Source organism: Anomaloglossus baeobatrachus, chromosome 4 (genome assembly GCF_048569485.1).
Source record: "Anomaloglossus baeobatrachus isolate aAnoBae1 chromosome 4, aAnoBae1.hap1, whole genome shotgun sequence".
In the NCBI taxonomy this organism is placed as follows: domain Eukaryota; kingdom Metazoa; phylum Chordata; class Amphibia; order Anura; family Aromobatidae; genus Anomaloglossus; species Anomaloglossus baeobatrachus.
Window position 1 is genome coordinate 439619391 of NC_134356.1, and position 22263 is coordinate 439641653.

Consider the following 22263-nt stretch of genomic DNA (forward strand, 5'->3'; position numbering starts at 1 on the left):
GAGCTGTGAGCGGTGTTTCACTGCTGTCACAGCCCATTTGCTCCTCCCTCCTCCTCCCTCCTAGCACGGCTTGTCTCCTGCTCTGTAGCTGAGATCTGCAGATAGTGCAGAGCGATCGGATTGCTGATCACAATAGCCCCCTAGGGGGACTAGTAAAATAAAAAAAAAAGTGAAAAAAAAAACAAAAAAAAACCTAAAAGTTCAAATCACCCCCCTTTCACCCCATTGAAAATTAAAGGGTTAAAAAATATACACATTTGGTATCGCCGCGTTCAGAAATGCCCTATCAAAATATAAAATCAATGAATCTGATCAGTAAACGGCGTAGCGGCAAAAAAATTCCAAACGCAAAAATTACATTTTTTGGTTGCAGCAAATTTTGCGCAAAATGCAATAACGCGATCAAAACGTAGCATCTGCTCAAAAATGGTACCGTTAAAAACGTCAGGTTGAGACACAAAAAATCTATCACTGAGCCTCAGATCCCGAAAAATGAGAACGCTACGGGTTTTGGAAAATGGCGCAAAACGTGCGCCACTTTTTTTGGACAAGTTGTGAATTTTTTTTAACCCCTTAGATACATGTAAACCTATACATGTTTGGTGTCTACAAACTCGCACTGACCTGAGGCATCACATAGATATCTCAGTTTTACCATATAGTGAACACAGTGAATAAAATATCCCAAAAACTATTGTACGATCACCCTTTTTTGCAATTTTTCCGCACTTGGAATTTTTTTGCCGGTTTCCAGTACACTGTATGGTAAAACTTATGGTTTCATTTAAAAGTACAACTTGTCCCGCAAAAAACAAGCCCTCATATGGCAAGATTGATGGAAAAATAAAAAAGTTACGCATCTCGGACAAAGGGGAGCAAAAAACAAAAACGCAAAAACGGAAAGTGCCCGGGGGCTGAAGGGGTTAAAAAAAAAATGTGGAGTCCCCGCCCCCCCCCACCACCCCATTTTTCTAAAACCAACCAAGGTATAGCAGTTAACTGGGGGCTAATATTCTTAGGGTGGGAAGGGCCATTGTTACTTGGCCCTTTCCAGTCTAACAATTGCAGCACAAAGCTGCCCCAGAAGTGACGCATCCATAAGATGCGCCCATTCTGGCGCTGGACCCAGCTCTTCCCGTTGCCCTAGTGCGGTGGCAATCTGGTAGCAAAGAGTCCTAGATTAGTGATCGCAGTCATCTATGAGACCCCGCCCTCATCACTAATCTGTAAGAGAAAGTAAATAAACACAAACCTCCAAAAATCCTTTATTTGGCATAAAATACAAAGAGTCCCCTCTTTCACTACTTTAGTACGGCGTTTGTAGTGGCAATAACGGCACGGGTTCACCGCTGTGAGGTTTAGGCCGCGACTGAAGTGAGCTGCGCAATCAGTGGTTGCGTCACTCAGGTGAGTCCTCCACCTGCGGGTCACTTCAGTCACGGCCTGTTTTGCGGTCACAGGTGGAGTACTCCAGGTGTGGCCGTGGCTAACCTGATTGACAACACTGCTGACTGCGCAGCTCACTTCTGTTGCTGCATGTAGCTCACAGGGGGCAGTCTTGTTCTATGGTGTTCACTGTGAGCATCAGATGTAGCAGTGCTGGAAGCATCGTGGGAACTTGTGTGGATTACATCGGAACTGCAGGAGTGTTATTGGGGTTAATAAAGAGGTGAAAGAGGGGGCTTTTTTGTCTTTTATTTCAAATAAAGGATTTTTGGGGTGTTTGTGTTTGTTTACTTTCACTTACAAATAGTGATGACGGGGTGTGTCATAGTTGCCTGCTATCACTAATCTAGGACTTAGTGGCAGCTACGGGCTGTTATTAACTCCTTATTACCCCGATTGCCACCACATCAGGGCAATCGGGAAAGCTGGGTAAAGTGTCGGGACTGTCGCATCTAATAGATGCGGCAATTTCGGGCAGCTGCTGGCTGATATTTTTAGGCTGATAACCATAGGCCTTCCCAGTCTGAGAATACCAGCCCCAAGCTGTGGGGCTTTATCTTGGCTGGGTATGAAAATTGGGGGAATCGCACTGTTTTTTTTTTTTGTTGTTTTTTTTAATTATTTTACTGTACGATGTACGATATCCACCCACCAGCGTCTGTGATTGGCTGCAGTCAGAAGTGACCCCACGCTGAGTGACAGCTGTCTGACTGCAACCAATCAGACGCTGGTGGGCAGGGGAAGCAGTGAAATATGTATGAGCTTAAGGAGCAGCTCCGAAAGAAGAATGAGAGTGACAGCCGCGCCGGTGATCAGTGAGTATGAAGTACTTGGAGAGAGAATTAATTTATTATGCTGGAACAATGTGGGTGACTGGTGTTTTTTTGTAACAAAAATGCAAGTAAAACACACGCAAAACGCCCTCATTGATTTCAATGGGTGACAGAAATGCAAGAAGAATGAACATGCTGCTTTTTTGTCAACCGTTTTGACAAACTGCAGACAAAAAAACTGCAACATGCGCACAGCAAACTTGAATTCTCAGAGACTTTGCTGGCAAGTCAAAATTCAGAACTTGCTAACAACAAAACTGCACCAAAAAACAAGAAATGCGGCAAAAAATGCAGCATGTGCATGTAGCCTAAAGCGTTTAACATCCTTACAAATAGAAAACATTTTACAGATGGTGCTGATGTAAAGCAGACATGAGGCTAATGTTATTTATTAACTATTTCTTTGTCGCTCCATTGGGAGACCCAGACAATTGGGTGTATAGGCTATGCCTCCGGAGGCCGCACAAAGTATTACACTAAAAGTGTAAAGCCCCTCCCCTTCTGCCTATACACCCCCCGTGCTCCCACGGGCTCCTCAGTTTTTTTGCTTTGTGCGATGGAGGCACACATGCACGCATAAGCTCCACAGCTTAGTCAGCAGCAGCTGCTGACTATGTCGGATGGAAGAAAAGAGGGCCCTTAACAGGGCCCCCAGCATGCTCCCTTCTCACCCCACTCTTGTCGGCGGTGTTGTTAAGGTTGAGGTATCCATTGCGGGTACGGAGGCTGGAGCCCACATGCTGTTTTCCTTCCCCATCCCCCTTAGGGCTCTGGGTGGAGTGGGATCCTAATCGGTCTCAAGGCACTGAGACCGTGCTCCATCCACAGCTCCTGAGGACTCTGCTGGATAGGAGCCGAGTATCGTTCAGGGACATGGCCCTGCTACTTTGAGGTACTCTGTGTCCCCGTGGGGACCGCGCACAGCAACACTCCAGCATTGCTGGGTGTGCTAGTGCATCGGGGACCGCGGCGCTGACCGCGTTTGTGCCATTACACACTGCAGCGTCGCTGAGTGTGTTAGTGTATGGGGACTACCGCGCTGACCGCCGCTACCATTGTTATTACTGTGGCGCGGCTGGGACTGTTAGTGCGCCGGGGACTTCCGCGCCGACCGCACTTATACGGCGGCCGCGCTTATAACTCGAGTCCCCGGCTTTTGCGGCCTAGTCTCTTTTTCTTCCCGCCCCCAGGCCTGCCAGTCAGGGGAAGGGCGGGACGCTGTGCAGGACGGCAGCACTGAGGGCTGGAGCATGCTTTGCATACTCCACTCCCCTCACTGTGCACAGTGGGGCACCAGTTCCCGCACTTTCTGGGTCACGCCCACGGCTCCCTCCTCTCCTCAGGACGCCGGCAGCCATTCCTGTCAGCTACTCTGACGCTGCAGAGGGGGGACAAGCTCTGGGAGACCCAGGCAGGGATTCTGGTGGCCACACAACCGCTTTAAGCGGCCGGTAAGCAGCACCTGAGGTGCTGGCCCCACTTGTGCAGAAGTGTAATTATAGGTTATATGTTTATAGGCTATTCTTTACACTGTATGGTGCACGGTTTAGTTCTGGCTATATACCCTATTGTGTTGCACAGGGGAGACAACGGCATGGCGCCCACAAGAAGCAGGGGTGCCAAAACACAGGCTTACTATGCTGCCTGCGCCGCATGTACGACCTCGCTACCGGCAGGTTCCACTGACCCTCATTGTGTGCACTGCTCGGCCCCTGTGGCACTTACTCAGCCGGAGCCTCTGCTAAGGGGGGCCCAGGGGGAACCACCTGCTAACACTGTCCAGGTGACAGGGACGGAGTTTACAGTTTTTACTGAAAGACTTTCTGAGACTATGGCTAAGATTCTAGAAGCTTTGCAGTCCAGACCGGTATCTCAGACCATGGGCACTGTGGAATCATTGCCCCCTGGTTCCCCTCAGTTGGGACAACAATGTTCCCCCGGGGTGTCTCATAGATCCCGGGGTGAGGTCTCTGACACGGACCGCAGCCCCAGACCGCCTAAGCGAGCTCGCTGGGAAATCCCCTCGACCTCATCACATTGTTCAGGGTCTCAGAGGGAGGACTCTCTGTATGATGACCCGGAGGTAGCTGATCAGGATTCTGATCCTGAGGCCGCTCTCAACCTTGATACTCCTGATGGTGACGCCATAGTGAATGATCTTAACGCGTCCATAAATCAAATGTTGGATATTTCTCCCTCGGCTCCTCCAGTGGAGGAGTCAGCCTCTCAGCAGGAGAAATTCCGTTTCAGGTTCCCCAAGCGTACAACGAGTATGTTTCTGGACAACTCCGACTTCAGAGAAGCAGTCCAGAAACACCGAGTTTGTCCAGATAAGCGTCTTTCCAAGCGCCTTAAGGATACACGTTATCCCTTCCCCCCTGACGTGGTCAAGGGCTGGACTCAGTGTCCCAAGGTGGATCCCCCAATCTCCAGACTGGCGGCTAGATCCATTGTTGCAGTTGAAGATGGGGCTTCGCTCAAGGATGCCACTGACAGACAGATGGAGCTCTGGTTGAAATCCATCTGTGAAGCTATCGGCGCGTCTTTTGCTCCAGCATTCGCAGCCGTATGGGCACTCCAAGCTATTTCAGCGGGTCAGGCGCAAATTGACGCACTCACATGTACGTCTGCGCCGCAAGTGGCGTCCATAACCTCTCAAACGTCGGCATTTGCGTCCTACGCTATTAATGCTGTCCTGGACTCTGCGAGCCGTACGGCGGTTGCAGCCGACAATTCGGTGGCAATACGCAGGGCCTTGTGGCTACGGGAATGGAAGGCAGATTCGGCTTCCAAAAAGTGCTTAACCGGTTTGCCAATTTCTGGCGACCGTTTGTTTGGTGAGAGGCTGGATGGAATCATCAAACAATCCAAGGGAAAGGAAACATCCTTACCCCAGGCCAAACCAAAATTACCCCAACAGAGGAGGGGACAGTCGAGGTTTCGGTCCTTTCGGGGTGCGGGCAGGTCCCAATTCTCCTCGTCCAAAAGGCCTCAGAAGGATCAGAGGAACTCCGATCCATGGCGGTCTAAGTCACGCCCTAAAAAGACCGCCGGAGGTGCCGCTACCAAGGCGGCTTCCTCATGACTTACGGCCTCCTCACATCGCATCCTCGGTCGGTGGCAGGCTCTCCCGCTTTTCCGACACCTGGCTGCCACAGGTAAAAGACCGTTGGGTGAGAGACATTCTGTCTCACGGTTACAGGATAGAGTTCAACTCTCGTCCTCCGACTCGATTTTTCAGAATATCTCCGCCTCCCGAGCGAGCCGATGCTCTTCTGCAGGCGCTGGGCACTCTGAAGGCAGAAGGAGTGGTGGTCCCTGTTCCTCTTCAGCAACAGGGTCACGGTTTTTACTCCAACCTGTTTGTGGTTCCAAAGAAGGACGGGTCTTTCCGTCCTGTCCTGGACCTAAAACTGCTCAACAAACACGTAAAGACCAGGCGGTTCCGGATGGAATCCCTCCGCTCCGTCATCGCCTCAATGTCCCAAGGAGATTTCCTTGCATCGATCGATATCAAAGATGCTTATCGCCACGTACCGATTGCTCCAGAGCATCAGCGCTTCCTGCGCTTCGCCATAGGAGACGAACACCTTCAGTTCGTGGCACTGCCGTTCGGCCTGGCGACAGCCCCACGGGTTTTCACCAAGGTCATGGCTGCAGTAGTGGCGGTCCTCCACTCTCAGGGTCACTCGGTGATCCCTTACTTAGACGACCTGCTGGTCAAGGCTCCCTCTCAAGAGGCATGCCAGCACAGCCTCACCGCTACTCTGGAGACTCTCCAGAGTTTCGGGTGGATCATCAATTTTCCAAAGTCAAATCTGACACCGGCCCAATCGCTGACATATCTTGGCATGGAGTTTCATACCCTCTCAGCGATAGTGAAGCTTCCGCTGAACAAGCAGCGTTCACTACAGACGGGGGTGCAATCTCTCCTTCAAGGTCAGTCACACCCCTTGAGGCGCCTCATGCACTTCCTGGGGAAGATGGTGGCAGCAATGGAGGCAGTTCCTTTCGCGCAGTTTCACCTGCGTCCTCTTCAATGGGACATCCTACGCAAATGGGACAGGAAGCCGACGTCCCTCGACAGGAACGTCTCCCTCTCTCAGGCAACCAAAGCTTCCCTTCGGTGGTGGCTTCTTCCCACTTCATTATCGAAGGGGAAATCCTTCCTACCCCCATCCTGGGCGGTGGTCACGACGGACGCGAGTCTGTCAGGGTGGGGAGCAGTCTTTCTCCACCACAGGGCTCAGGGTACGTGGACCCAGCAAGAGTCCTCACTTCAGATCAATGTTCTGGAGATCAGGGCAGTGTACCTTGCCCTAAAAGCGTTCCAGCAGTGGCTGGAAGGCAAGCAGATCCGAATTCAGTCGGACAACTCCACAGCGGTGGCTTACATCAACCACCAAGGAGGAACACTCAGTCGGCAAGCCTTCCAGGAAGTCCGGCGGATTTTGATGTGGGTGGAAGCCACGGCCTCCACCATCTCCGCAGTTCACATCCCAGGCGTGGAAAACTGGGAAGCAGATTTTCTCAGTCGCCAGGGCATGGACGCAGGGGAATGGTCCCTTCACCCGGACGTGTTTCAGGAGATCTGTTGCCGCTGGGGGATGCCGGACGTCGACCTAATGGCGTCCCGGCACAACAACAAGGTCACGGCATTCATGGCACGTTCTCACGATCACAGAGCTCTGGCGGCAGACGCCTTAGTTCAAGATTGGTCGCAGTTTCAACTCCCTTATGTGTTTCCTCCGCTGGCACTGTTGCCCAGAGTGTTACGCAAGATCAGGGCCGACTGCTGCCGCGCCATCCTCGTCGCTCCAGACTGGCCGAGGAGGTCGTGGTACCCGGATCTGTGGCATCTCACGGTCGGCCAACCGTGGGCACTACCAGACCGACCAGACTTGCTGTCTCAAGGGCCGTTTTTCCATCTGAATTCTGCGGCCCTCAACCTGACTGTGTGGCCATTGAGTCCTGGATCTTAGCGTCTTCAGGATTATCCCAGGAGGTCATTGCCACTATGAGACAGGCTAGGAAACCAACGTCCGCCAAGATCTACCACAGGACGTGGAAAATATTCCTGTCGTGGTGCTCTGCTCGGGGTTTTTCTCCCTGGCCATTTGCCTTGCCCACTTTCCTGTCCTTTCTTCAGTCCGGATTGGAAAAGGGTTTGTCACTCGGCTCCCTTAAGGGACAAGTCTCTGCGCTCTCTGTGTTTTTTCAGAAGCGCCTGGCCAGACTTCCACAGGTACGCACGTTCCTGCAGGGGGTTTGTCACATCGTTCCTCCTTACAAACGTCCGTTGGAACCCTGGGATCTGAACAGGGTGCTGATGGTTCTTCAGAAACCACCGTTCGAGCCAATGAGGGATATTTCTCTCGCACGCCTTTCGCAGAAAGTGGTTTTCCTAGTAGCAGTCACTTCACTTCGGAGAGTGTCTGAGCTGGCAGCTCTGTCATGCATAGCCCCCTTCCTGGTGTTTCACCAGGACAAGGTGGTTCTGCGTCCGGTTCCGGAATTTCTCCCTAAGGTGGTATCCCCCTTTCATCTCAATCAGGATATCTCCTTACCCTCTTTTTGTCCTCATCCAGTTCACCAATATGAAAAGGATTTGCACTTGTTAGATCTGGTGAGAGCACTCAGATTCTACATTTCTCGTACGGCGCCCCTGCGCCGCTCGGATGCACTCTTTGTCCTTGTCGCTGGCCAGCGTAAAGGGTCACAGGCTTCCAAATCAACCCTGGCTTGTTGGATCAAGGAACCAATTCTCGAAGCTTACCGTTCTGCTGGGCTTCCGGTTCCCTCAGGGCTGAAGGCCCATTCTACCAGAGCCGTGGGTGCGTCCTGGGCTTTGAGGCACCAGGCTACGGCTCAGCAGGTGTGTCAGGCGGCTACCTGGTCGAGCCTGCACACTTTCACGAAACACTATCAGGTGCATACCTATGCTACGGCAGATGCCAGCCTAGGTAGGCGAGTCCTTCAGGCGGCGGTGGCCCACCTGTAGGACGGAGCCGTTACGGCTCTATTATGAGGTATTATTTACCCACCCAGGGACTGCTTTTGGACGTCCCAATTGTCTGGGTCTCCCAATGGAGCGACAAAGAAGAAGGGAATTTTGTTTACTTACCGTAAATTCCTTTTCTTCTAGCTCCAATTGGGAGACCCAGCACCCGCCCCTGTTTTTTTGTGTACACATGTTGTTCATGTTGAATGGTTTCAGTTCTCCGATATTCCTTCGGATTGAATTTACTTTAAACCAGTTTATAATTTTTTTCCTCCTTCTTGCTTTTGCACCAAAACTGAGGAGCCCGTGGGAGCACGGGGGGTGTATAGGCAGAAGGGGAGGGGCTTTACACTTTTAGTGTAATACTTTGTGCGGCCTCCGGAGGCATAGCCTATACACCCAATTGTCTGGGTCTCCCAATTGGAGCTAGAAGAAAAGGAATTTACGGTAAGTAAACAAAATTCCCTTCTTTATATGGTGTTGTATCTGGACTAAACCGATAATCATTTAAAGTTTGAAAATTGCTTATTAAATGTTTTTGTCAAATTTTTTTTTTTCCCGTCTTTATTGAAAACCCCCCCCAAAAAACAAGATACACAAACATATCCAAGATAAAATAAAAGGAAATAGTTTGTCAGTAGTACAACACAAAAAGGGAGATTAGACGGCATATTTTAAGTATAAACCAACAAATTGGGAGAAGGTCCCAGAACCCCTCTCCCCTCCCCTCTCCTCTCTCCCTAGGGCACGCATAGAAAAGTCTTGTGACAATGTGAAGATCTGGGCAATGAATCAATTGTCCATATAATAAGATCATCTGTGTTTGTATGATTATTGCTCAGATGCTGATGTACATACCAGGATGAGCCTTTGGAATGTGTTATTGAAACAAATTATACTAAGCTGAACAATGCAAGTATTCACAACATACTGAGAGAATTCATAATCAGTTGGTTCACACCATGTGGGATGTTGACTCTTTGTTTATGCTCAGCAAGGTGTTAACAAAGATAATGAAGCCAAAATCTACAATGGACAAAGAAGTATTCAGTAGCTGGTTCAAACTGGTATTAGGAAGCCAGTAGCAGGCTGATGACCTACTATATAGACTTTGCTGATTATCTCTGACCAATCAGGGACAATGTTGAACTAAATAACTGTGTGTATTTTATAATATACGGATTAGAAGAGCTTCTAGCTTCTCCCGGATAGAAACACGTCTCTGTGTGGTCATTTTTCCTCATACATACATTTGTGCAGATTTGATTTGGACACCGACTCTGTGACCCTGAAGACCCCTTAGCGGTCTCCCCCAACAACAAAACATTACACAAGCCTAACAGGAATTTTGTCATATTTCTGATTATTTTTTTAAATAAACGCAAAACATATCAACTTACATTTACTATTCACATAAAATGTAATGTTACAAAAAACAATCTCAAAATTACTGTGATATGTTGAAGCATTCCAGAGTTATTGCCACATAAAGTGATATCAGATTTTAAAAATTTGGCCCAGTCACTAAGGGGTTACACTACAAGAATACAGTACCTTGGCATTGTACACAAATCATGTAGGATTATTTGGTATATTTCATGCTTTGGAGCCTGGGAGGGAAGCGGCAAGCTGGAGGAATCTTACACACGCAAGGAAGAACATACACATTTTTTGTAGATTTTATTTATTTATTTATTTTTTTTGGCTGGATGTGAACCTGCGACTTGAGCCCTCTACAGCCACAGATCCACTCAGTGATATTTTGCACATCTTTTAGCATTTTACATTTTGTTCTTTTAGGCAAATGTTTTCAAGCTACCCAACCACAACGGTGCTGCCCACCCGTCGTGCACAGACACCTCCAATCACATCACTGCCCACATCACCTACAGATGAAGTGGGAAGAAGGCAGAGCCTCACATCACCCGACTCTCAGCCGTCAAGGCATGCTAACCGTACTGGTGAGTGTACAAATGAACCATTTCATGCAAGTAAATTTCTCTCTTGTTAAAGGTGATCATGTTTCATGACAAATGCTGCTTGATTGACAGGCAACATGAATCATAGACTGGCTCTGATATGAACATCTGTCTTACTCTGATTCACTGTAGCGTTTCAGAGAAATACATAGATGAAATCGCGGCCAGTGAAAATGTGACTAAGAGGCAGGTCCCTGCTGTCTTTTTTATGCCTGTTTAGTTAAACTGACATTTCTATCCTTAAGAGTGTAAGAAAGACCTAGGTGTGCGAGCGATTAGATGCCAGTGAGAGTTGCATCCTGGTCTAGTCCTATAGTAGTAAGGGAGCTGGTCTTTTTTACCATGGTTCAAGTAGCCTGAATTATGTGACACTTTTAAATCTGAAAGAAGGATATACACTGGGAAAATGCAGTTCCAGGAGCCTTATTTGCATCTTTGTTATTGTTGATCTCACACAATGACTTAGGGGTGCTTCACACACAGCGAGCTCGCTGCCGAGATCGCTGCTGAGTCACGCTTTTTGTGACGCAGCAGTGACCTCATTAGCGATCTCGCTGTGTGTGACACTGAGCAGCGATCTGGCCCCTGCTGCGAGATCGCTGCTCGTTACACACAGCCCTGGTTCGTTTTCTTCAAAGCCGCTCTCCTGCTGTGACACACAGATCACTGTGTGTGACAGCAAGAGAGCGACAAATGAAGCGAGCAGGGAGCAGGAGCCGGCGTCTGACAGCTGAGGTAAGCTGTATCCAAGATAAACATCGGGTAACCAAGGTGGTTACCCGATATTTACCTTAGTTACCAGCCTCCGCAGCTCTCACGCTGCCTGTGCTGCCGGCTCCGGCTCTCTGCACATGTAGCTGCTGTACACATCGGGTTAATTAACCCGATTTGTACAGCAGCTAGGAGAGCAAGGAGCCAGCGCTCAGTGTGCGCGGCTCCCTGCTCTCTGCACATGTAGCTGCATTACACATCGGGTTAATTAACCCGATGTGTACTGTAGCTAGGAGAGCAAGGAGCCAGCGCTTAGTGTGCGCGGCTCCCTGCTCACACTGGTAACTAATGTAAACATCGGGTAACCATACCCGATGTTTACCTTAGTTACCAGTCTCCGCAGCTTCCAGACGGCGGCTCCGTGCAAGCGCAACGTCGCTTGCACGTCGCTGCTGGCTGGGGGCTGGTCACTGGTCGCTGGTGAGATCTGCCTGTTTGACAGCTCACCAGCGACCATGTAGCGATGCAGCAGCGATCCTGACCAGGTCAGATCGCTGGTCGGATCGCTGCTGCATCGCTAAGTGTGAAGGTACCCTTAGGTTATCTGCTTTTAATTCAGTCCAAAAATACTCACACCTCTGTGTGTATCTCATAGTCAAAAAGTGTGGACTATAAGACACAATTCATCCAATAAAAACTAAAGTTTGTTAATTTACAATATAAAACAGTTGTAGAACTTAAAAAAAAGAAAAGAAAATACCACCAGCGTAGGAGTAAACATACAGGAGCAGTGTAGAAATGTGTAATATACACATAATCCCTCCAACAATGCAGCAAATGTAGATAGTAAAAACACTTAGGGTATGTCTGCATGCTGCGTTCTTGATTTGACAAAAAAATGCACTCTGGCAGACTTGACAACACTGCATTTGACAAAAACGGAGTAAAAACGCATGCATTTTTGATGCGTTATAGTCGGTGCGTTTTTTAAGGGAGAAATAAAATAGGATAGGATAATTGATAGCTAGAATAGATAGAAAAAAATGAAAGAATAGAAAGAACATCTAGAATAGTTAATAAAAACGAACACACAGAATAGAAAGAAATAACAGAATAGCTTGATAGAGAGAGAGCTAGCTTGGACAGCTGGGTTTTTTTTATATGAAAAAAAAATGACGTTATGTCCCCCCCCATTTTTTATATCCAGCACAGGAAGAGCAGCAACTGCAGGCTGCAACCCTCAACTCTCTGCTGTACCTTGACTGGTTATGAAAGAGGGGATCCCATGTTTTTGTTTTTTTTTTAAATGACGTGGGATCCCCCCATTTTTCTAAAACCAGCCACAGTGCAGGAGACAACTGGGGGCTAATATTATTAGGGTGGAAAGGTCCATCATTATTTGGCCCTTTCCAGCCTAAGAATAGCAGCCCACAGCTTCCCCCTGAAATGGCGCATCCATAAGATGAGCCAATTCTGGCGCTGGACCCTGGTCTTCCCGTTGCCCTGGTGCGGTGGCAATTGGGGTAATAAGTAGTTAATGGCAGCCCACAGAAGCCACTAAATCCTAGATTAGTGATGGCAGTCATCTGAGATCCTGCCCCCATCATTAATCTGTAAGTAAAGTAAACACATACACCTCCAAAATCCTTTTTTTGGAATAGAATACAAAAAACACCCTCTTTCACCACTTTATTAACCCCTAAACATCCCTGCAGGTCCGAAGTAATCCACACGAGGTCCCACAGCGATTCAGCTCTGCTACATCGCTGTCCTGTTACAGCGAGCACCATAGAGCATGACTGCTCGCTGACAGGCGACAGAGACAGAGCCGCGATGAGAATGAGCTCGGGTGAACCTCTGAAGTCAGTGCCGCGACATAGGCAGTAGTGCGGGGCCTGTAGCTGTGATGTCAGAGGTTTCAACCGAGTTCATTCTCATCGCACGGCTCTGTTTCTGTGTCACGGCCTGATTTGCGGGCACAGATGAAGGAAAATCACCTGAGTGACGACACCACAGATCACGCGGCTTTCTTCAGTCACTCGGGTGATTTGCTGTCACAGGTGGAGGACTCCAGCTGAAGAAGTAGCTAACCTGAGTGATGTCATCGCTGATAGCGGGACTCACTTCAGTTGCTCCGTGGAGTTCACAGCGCGCAGTAATGCTCTATGGCCACTCCCTGTAAATGTCAGATGTAGCAGTGCTGGAAGTGCCGTGGGACCTCGTGTGGATTATGTTGCACCTGGAGGGATGGTTAAGGGGGTTAATAAAGTGGTGAAAGAGGGGGTTTTTTGTCTCTTATTTCAAATAAAGGATTCTTGGGTGTTCGTTTTTATTTACTCTCACAGATTAGTGATGGAGGGTGTCATATAGATGCCTGCCATAACTAATCTAGGACTTAGTGGCAGCTATAGGCTGCCATTAACTTATTACCCCAATTGCCACCGCACCAGAGCATTCGGGATGAGCCGGGTAAAGTCCTGGGACTGTTGCATCTAATAGATGAGGTGTTGAGGTGTTTCTTCAGGTTTGGAACCGGATGATAGTGGGTGGGAGCTAGATTTGGAGAATAAGGTGGGTGGTCAACCATCTGGAAGCCCAGTTCTGCCAGTTTTGCCGTGGTCGCTTGTGCAGTGTGAGCGGAGGCGTTGTCTTGCAGGAACAAGATTCCTTTCGACAGCTTGCTGATCCTTTTGGCTTTCAGAGCTGCCTTCAATTGGTTCAAAAGTTCAATGTAATACCTTGCATTGATGGTGTAACCCTTTTGAAGGTAGTACACTAGCAGCATATTCTCCTTATCCCAGAACACAGACGCCATCACCTTACTGGCTGATTTTTGCAACCTGAACTTCTTTGGACGAGTAGAGCCACTGTGCCTTCACTCTTTTGACTGCTCCTTGTTTTTAGGGTCATAAAAATAAATCCAGGTCTCATCCATAGTGAACAGTCAATTCAGGAAGTTCTTATTCAGGAAGTTCGGAAACGCTGACAAATAGACCGGGAAGTTTTTACTCGCATGCTTCTTTGATCTCTTGTCAAACATTTGGTGACCCACTTTGCAGATACTTTCCTCATGTCCAAATGTTCATGGATAATGACACAAACACATTCACGGGAATATGATGTCTGCTATTGCTTTAGCTGAAATTGGTTGATTCTCCAGTATGAGGTTGTGCACAGCATCAACGAATAACAACCACTCTCGGTCGTCCAGGACATTCCTCATCATTGGTGCTGAAGTGGCCCGTTTTAAATTTGATAACCCAGTTCTTAACTGTGGAATATGAAGGGCATTGATCCCCCAATGTCTGCGAAATATCACCATTAATATCCTTTGTGGACTTTCCTTGCAGAAACAAGAATGTATCACTCCTCTGCTCTCAGTTGCTGTGAATATCGCATTAGACTCCGCCATTTTGTTTTCCCGCGAGCGTAGAACACTGTTGCCATAAGCAAACACAAAATTTTGAAAACATATATTATACACATAAGGCTTTCATGTGATGTAACATTCGTTACCATAGAAACAAAAAAAACCCCACAAAGCCAAAGACTTATAAGCAGCCCCTCTTAGATGAACTGTAGTAATAAGCATGGCAATGCTTTTATAATTTAGTAGTAGATGCACTGTACAATCAAGTGCTCAAGTATGATTCATCTCAATGTATAGTGTAAAGAACTCTACATCCAAATATGCAGTTTACAATGAAAATAAACGGATTTTTGTGTACTCACCGTAAAATCGTTTTCTCTTAGCCATCATTGGGGGACACAGGACTATGGGTGTTTGTGTCCTCCTATGGATAGGCAGCATAAGTAGATGCAAAAGCATAGCTCCTCCTCTGCAGTATACATGCCCTGGCCGGGCCAGGCAACCTCCGTTTTAGTACACAAGCAGTAGGAGAAAAAGCCAGTAAAAACTTACCTCAACAGAGGAACATGAGAAAAAAAAGAGTCATAACCAAATAAGGTACTGAGAGAACCAAGGCCCAACAGGGCAACAGGGTGGGTGCTGTGTCCCCCAATGATGGCTAAGAGAAAACGATTTTACGGTGAGTATACAAAAATCCGTTTTTCTCTGATGCCTCATTGGGGGACACAGGACCATGGGACGTCCTAAAGCAGTCCATGGGTGGGAAAAATAAAAACAAGACAACGCAACCCAAGGACTAGGAACCAGTCCCAGACAGCCTGGAGCACCTACTGAGAGAAGGTGCTCTACTGCCGTTTGCAGAATTGTCCTACCCAGATTTGCCTCAGCTGAAACCTGGGTATGGACTCTGTAATGCTTTGAAAACGTATGTAGGCTAGACCAGGTCGCAGCCTTACACACCTGTTCCACTGAAGCCTGATGCCGAATGGCCCACGAAGCGCCAACTGCTTGCGTGGAATGAGCCCGTAGCCCACTAGGAATGAGCTTGAGTTGCAAGCGGTAGACTTACTGGATCGCAGAGCGAATCCAGCGAGCCAGAGTCGCCTTTGAAGTTGCCTGTCCCTTCTTAGGCGCCTCAGGAATGACGAACAAAGAGTCCGTTTTCCTAAAGGGGGCTGTCCTGGATATGTAATATCTGAGAGCTCTGACAAGGTCTAACGAATGCAGAGACCTTTCCGCCCTATGAACTGGGTGTGGACAAAATGAAGGCAGAACAATGTCCTCGTTCAAATGAAACGGGGTAGGAACCTTTGGAAGAAAATCCGGAAGGGGGCGCAGAACCACCTTGTCCTGGTGAAAAATCAGAAAAGGCTCGCGGCAAGAGTGCTGCTAGCTCCGAAACCCGTCTGATGGACGTAATTGCCACCAGGAACGTTACCTTCCAGGACAGAAAAGCAAGGAAGGATTCCTTGAGAGGTTCAAAGGGGGACCTCTGGAGACCGTCCAGAACGAGATTGAGGTCCCATGGTTCTAGCGGCCGTTTGTACAGCGGAACTAGATGGGAAACGCCCTGGAGGAAGGTCTTGACCTGCGTTTTTTGAGCCAGGCGGCATTGGTAGAAGATTGAGAGCGCTGAGACCTGCCCTTTAAGGCAACTGAGAGCCAACCTGCAGAAAGTCGAGAATTCTGGGGATGGCCAGAGGCAGAAGCTGGACGTTAGTTTCCCTGCACCATGAAAGGAAGATTTTCCACGTACGGTGGTAAATGTGGGAAGAAGCAGGCTTTCGGGCATTGATCATGGTGGAGATAACCGCGCTCTTGTTAATACCCAGGTCTCAATGGCCATGCCGTCAGATTCAGGGCTCTGGAGTTCTGATGGGAAATGGGCCCTTGTGTCAGCAAGTCTGGGATGTCTGGAAGGTGCCACGGTACGTCTACGAGCATTTGTACTAATTCGGCATACCAGGCACGCCTGGGCCAGTCCGGTGCTATCAATATCACCGGGACTCCCTCTGCCTTGATTTTCCTGATTACCCGCGGCAGCAGAGGTAGGGGTGGAAATATGTAAGGCAGGCGGAAGTGGAGCCAGGAGCAGATTAGAGCATCCGCGCCGATGGACTGCGGATCGCGTGACCTGGCTATGAACGCGGGTACCTTTTTCGTTCAACCTTGAGGCCATTAGATCCACGTCTGGTGTACCCCAGCGAGTGCAGATGTGTAGGAACACTTCTGGGTGGAGAGACCACTCTTCGGCGGCCAGGCCTTGGCGACTTAGAAGTCTGCTGCCCAGTTCTCTACTCCCGGTATGTGTACCGCTGATATCACTGACCCTGTCGATGCGGCCCAGCTGAGGATCCTATGGGCCTCGAGATAAGCTGCTTTGCTGCAAGTGTACCCCTTGGCGATTGATGTAGGCTACAGCTGTCGCATTGTCTGATTGGACTCGAATCTGATGACCCGCTAGCAGAGGGCAGAATGCCCTGAGCGCGAGGAAGATCGCGCAGATTTCCAGGATGTTTATTGGTAGGGAAGACTTCTGGGGCGTCCAACGTCCTTGAGCAGTGTGGTGCCTGTACACTGCTCCCCAGCCTAGGAGGCTGGCATCCGTGGTCAGGACCAGCCAGTTCGCTGGGAGAAAAGATCTCCCCTTCGATAGGGATGAGGACCGAAGCCACCAGCGGAGTGCTTACCTGACTGAAGGCGTCAGGTGAAGATGTCTGTCCGGGGAGAAGGGGCTCTTGTCCCAGGCCGCTAGAAGGGCTAGCTGCGGGGCGTGGCCTGGACCTCATGTAGAGAGGACGCAGCGTGGGTGAGCTCCTGCCGGGATCCCGAATCATCCTGCACACCGGCCTTGCTGACAAGCACTACCGACCCTGGAGGGCTGCAATACTACTTATAACACCCGGGGAAGCGAGCACCGCCAGGATATGCCGACCCGCAGCAGCAATAAACAGGACAGAGACGCGCAGGAGCGCGCCTCTGAAGAATCCAATATGGCGCCGCCGGCGTCCACACCATCCCGCGGTGGAGCAGTGAGAGTAGCAGGCAGGGGCTGGAGCGGTTCGCCAGAGTGGCCCCTGGCACAGAGCCTACCTCCAACAAGCCACCCGATGTCAACGCTGAACGGGCCCTGGAGCAGGGAGAAAACATACCCGACGGCGAGACTGTGAGTACCCTGGGCCCTGCATGTTCAGCAGCACAAGATATGCAGACACGGAGGCCTGCGCTGGCAGAGGGAGGAGGGGGAGATGTGGAGCAAACACCTATCTTCACTGATGCCATACTGAGAGACATTCTGGCAGCAATTAACTCTTGCAATACCACATTGGCCACCCTAAGCAGCCAGATGGGAACTGTCACCTCAGATATGGCCTGTATTAAACGTGAGCTGCAGGGGGTGACTGTCAGAATGGGGGAGTTGGAGGAACGAGTGAGTGCAACAGAGGATAAATTACCACCAATGTCACGAGAGCTGGGAAAGGCCATGCAAAATATTTCCACACTGCTAAACAAGGTGGATGATTTGGAGAACCGCTCCCGCAGAAGTAATTTTAGACTGGTGGGGGTCCCAGAGAGGATGGAGGGCAATGACCCATTGAATTTCTTTGAAAAATGGATTAAAGATACGATGGGAAAAGACATACTGTCCCCTTTCTTCACCATTGAAAGGGCGCACAGGGTCCCTGCGCGTGCCCCACAGCCGGGAGCACCCCCACGTCCTATTCTGATTTAAACTACTGCACTATAAAGATAGGGACACTATCCTGCGCAGAGCCAGAGATATCAAAGAACTTGCAATTGATGGGAGGAAGATATCAATATTTCCTGATTTCTCCATGGAAGTGCAACGTAAAAGAGCGCAATTTATTGAGATCAAAAAACGCCTGCACAACCTACAAGTGCCATACTCCATGATGTACCCTGCTAAGCTGCGGATTGCTGCGAACGGAGAGACTAAATTTTTTGATACGGCTGGGGCAGCGCTGTCTTGGCTGGATATCAATGAGAGGTCCCTGAGGAGGAAGAATACCTGAGATTTCCCTTTCTGCCGCCAGGCGTTGTTTTTGTTTGGGACGCTATGCTGGTGAGCTCATTACAGTTAAATTCATCTAGGATCCAGGACGGGAGACGGCCGGTTCATTGTGGACACACGCTGCACTAGCGAGTTGTGGACCCCCCTCCCTGCATGGACTTGGGGCGTGTTTTTTAGCCCTGATTCTCTCTATTTGGGAGAAATGTGTAAGATACACTTGATTTTGAGGGCAGTGGCACTGCGCACTAGTGTGCGGAGCCCTATCTCTCTCCTTGTTTACTGTTGTATGATGCAATCTGTTTGGGAAGCGTGGTGTGCCTCAGTCGTGTCGCTCAACCTAATGTTTTTGAGAATCGGTGGAGAACGCCTCTTTCCTCCAGGTATGAAGTATCCGTCCGGATCATATCTTAGTCTATGCTTATGGCGACATCCTTAAATATTGTAGCGTGGAATGTTAGAGGGCTCGGAGATGCGAACAAAAGATGTGCTATATTCACTCACCTACAGAAACTTTTCCCGGCTATTTTATGTCTATCTGAGACCCATATGGTCAGGGATAATGTTCATTGGCTGAGGAGGGGATGGATCGCGCATGAATATCATTCCACATACTCGACCCATGCACGGGGTGTGTGTGTGTTGGTGCACAAATCCATCCCGTTCTCATGTACCAGATCAGTGATTGACCCGGGGGGCAGATTTGTCTGCTTGCTTTGGACGCTGTATGGTAAACAATTTATTCTGGTTGCGATATATATCCCTCCACCATATTCAGTCGAACCGGTAAAAAGGATATTGTCTATTTTAGATTCCCATCCATCTGCGCCGACGCTTCTGATAGGGATGTAAGTAATTATTAAAATCCCCTATCTAGATAAATTACACTTTGGAAACATATCGGAGAACGCCGCCCCGACTTCATTTGCTAGAATGCTAACAGAGCTGGGTTTTGTAGATCTTTGGCGTGCCCAACACCCCACAACCAAACAATTCTCATGTTACTCTAGCTCCCACCACACCATGTCACGGATAGACCTGGCTATTGGAAACACACTTATGGCCTCATATACACAAAAGGTGGCCTACCTACCTAGAAGTGTATCTGATCACTCACTATTACATGTTACGTTTGCATGGGGAAACCCCCTCGCTCTGCCCAGGCCTATCTGGAAACTTAATCCCTTCTGGATCCAGCTTATTGGGGGATCTTTATATGAGAACATTCTAGAATACTTTCATCTTAATGAGTGCTCTGCACCGCCACACATAGTTTGGGACTCTATGAAAGCTGTGGTAAGGGGCATATATATTAGAGAAATATGCATACGCAAAAATCAAACCAAATGTTACACCCAGAGTCTGATTCAGGAGGTATCTGATGCGGAGGCTGTGGTGGTGCTCAACCCGACAGTAGAAACTAAAAACACTCTAGAGAAGGCACAGATGTCACTCAAAGAAAATCTCATGTCGGTGGCAGAAAATAAACGCTATTTCCTTAAACAAAATTATTTTATAGCGGGGGAGGACGTGGGGCACCTACTGACCACAGTCATTAGAGCACAGGAAGGATGTTCTTATATAAATAGGTTAAAGACAGAATCAGGTGACTTTGTAACAGAAAGCGAGGATATAATAAGAGAAATAAAGAGGTATTATATGCGGCTATACACATCAGACTGTGACCTCACGGAGACTGAGATTGAGCAGTATTTGGATGCTCTCTCTCTTCCTACACTGAGTGATGTAAACAGGGAATTGCTGGACCGGGACATCTCATTGGAAGAACTGGAGGAAGCGCTTGGCCAGACACAAAATGAAAAAGCTCCGGGAACGGATGGCCTGCCTGGAGAGTTTTATAAAATGTATGCACCCTTACTGCTACCCAAACTACTTAAGGTATTTGAAGAATCTGAAAGGCAGAGGGTCCTCCCACCCTCTATGAGGGAAACCTTAATAGTCTTAATATTAAAACCCGGAAAAGATCCAGAGATCCCGGATTCGTATCGCCCAATCTCTCTCCTACAAACAGACATTAAATTGCTGGCCAAGGTGCTCGCCAGTAGGATGTCCCGAGTCATCTCATCTATAGTGCAGAGTGATCAGACAGGATTCATTCCATGCAGAGCCACATCTATGAATCTCAGGAAATTATATTTGGGAATTCAACATAGTTCTGAGGTACCGGGGGAAAGGGCAATTTTGTCTTTAGACGCCGCTAAGGCGTTCGATAGCCTTGAATGGGAATATATGTGGGCTGTACTTCGGAAAATGGGCTTTGGACATAGATTTATAAATTGGGTAAAACTGCTATATGACTCACCGGTGGCGAAGGTTAGGGTTAATGGCAGGGTCTCCGAGTCTTTTCCTCTTGGAAGAGGTACTAGACGGGTGCCCGCTTTCACCCTTGCTATTTGCGACTGCAGTGGAGCCGTTGGCAGTGGCAATACGGAAATCCAGGGAGGTAGAGGGATTTCGGTGTGCAGCCGTGGAACAAAAGATATCATTATACGCAGACTATCTACTCTTATATTTAGACAGGGTACGTTCCTCGATTTTGCCGGCAATGAATATCATTCGGGAATTTGGGCAGAGGTCTGGTCTACGAATCAACTGGTCCAAGTCGGCTTTAATGCCGTTGGACCCCCTTCCGGGGGACTTTTCGGACTTACAGATTCCAGTTCCTGTGGTCCGGGAGTTTAAATATCTGTGAGTAATTGTCAGCCCAATCCCGAAGGATTTTCAGGCCCTAAATCTGGAACCCCTGTTACAGCGATTCAGAGCAAAAGTGCATACCTGGTGCCGCTTGCCGCTATCAAATATTGGCAGATCCAATTTAATTAAAATGGTAATGATGCCACAATTACTATATCTTATGCATAATTCTCCAGTGTGGATATGTAGGGATTTTTTTGTAAAAACTAATACAATATTCCGGGAACTTATTTGGAAGAAAAAGCAAGCTAGGATTCGACTGGTACTGCCAGTCCTCCCTCCTCCTTTCCCCGCTGTAGCACTTCCAAACACATATATATACTATATAGCCTCCCAGATGCAACATCTGAGGGGTTGGGGCAAAGAAGGAGGGTATGATACCAGTGGTGATATAGTGAGAGAGGGATCAGTATGGAAGTACCTAGGTTGCCGGTTGGATGTGGGACAAAGACAGATAAATGGGGCACGATATCCCACACTGGCTATGATATTCCGGGTGTGGGACAGGGGTAAGTCTCTTTTGGGGATAAGCGGACCTACAGAGTTTTGGCCACTGTGGCAGAACCCCGACTTGCCAGAAATTAAAAAATTAGTAGGGTTCAGAGGATGGGAGGATAAAGGGATCCATTTAGTGTCACAAGTACTACAAAATAATACTCTTAAAAGCTTTGAACAACTGAGAACGGAGTTTCACCTTCCGCATGTCTTCTTTTATCAGTATTTGCAGCTGAGACACGCACTGGAAAGACAGGGGAGGACAAACCCGGTAACAGTGACACATAATCAAACATTACATACGCTGCTTACATCTGAGTCCTCTAAGGGTCTTATTTCGGAATTATATAAAAAATTACTACCTGCCCATCTGGAAACACATCCATTGATTGTTAAAAGCAAATGGGAACGAGACGTCGGTCCCCTGACGGAAGGCCAGTGGTCTGATATATTGGAACAAGTTCCTAAACTGGCGGTATCGGAGTGCCAAAAGCTGTCTCAAATATATCTCATCCACAGGGTATATAAAACTCCCAGTCTACTATTTAAGATGGGACTCAGACCAAACACACAGTGTGTTAGGTGTGGACAGGATGATGCCCATTTGATGCGTGTTATGTGGGAGTGTGGACACATTGGTGATTTCTGGAACCAAACCCTGGGACTTATAGATCAAATATATC

At 48.5% G+C, this 22263-nt stretch overlaps 1 protein-coding gene across 8 annotated transcripts in view; it reads left to right on the plus strand.

Moving 5' to 3' along the window:
* Nucleotides 1–22263, plus strand: part of HERC1 (HECT and RLD domain containing E3 ubiquitin protein ligase family member 1) — a 408496-nt gene that overhangs the window by 262979 nt on the left and 123254 nt on the right. For all 8 annotated transcript variants that reach the window (XM_075345504.1, XM_075345503.1, XM_075345506.1 and 5 more), the window contains one exon: nucleotides 10081–10241. In XM_075345504.1, coding sequence (XP_075201619.1) covers nucleotides 10081–10241 — 161 coding nt within the window. The remainder of the gene's footprint in view (nucleotides 1–10080; nucleotides 10242–22263) is intronic.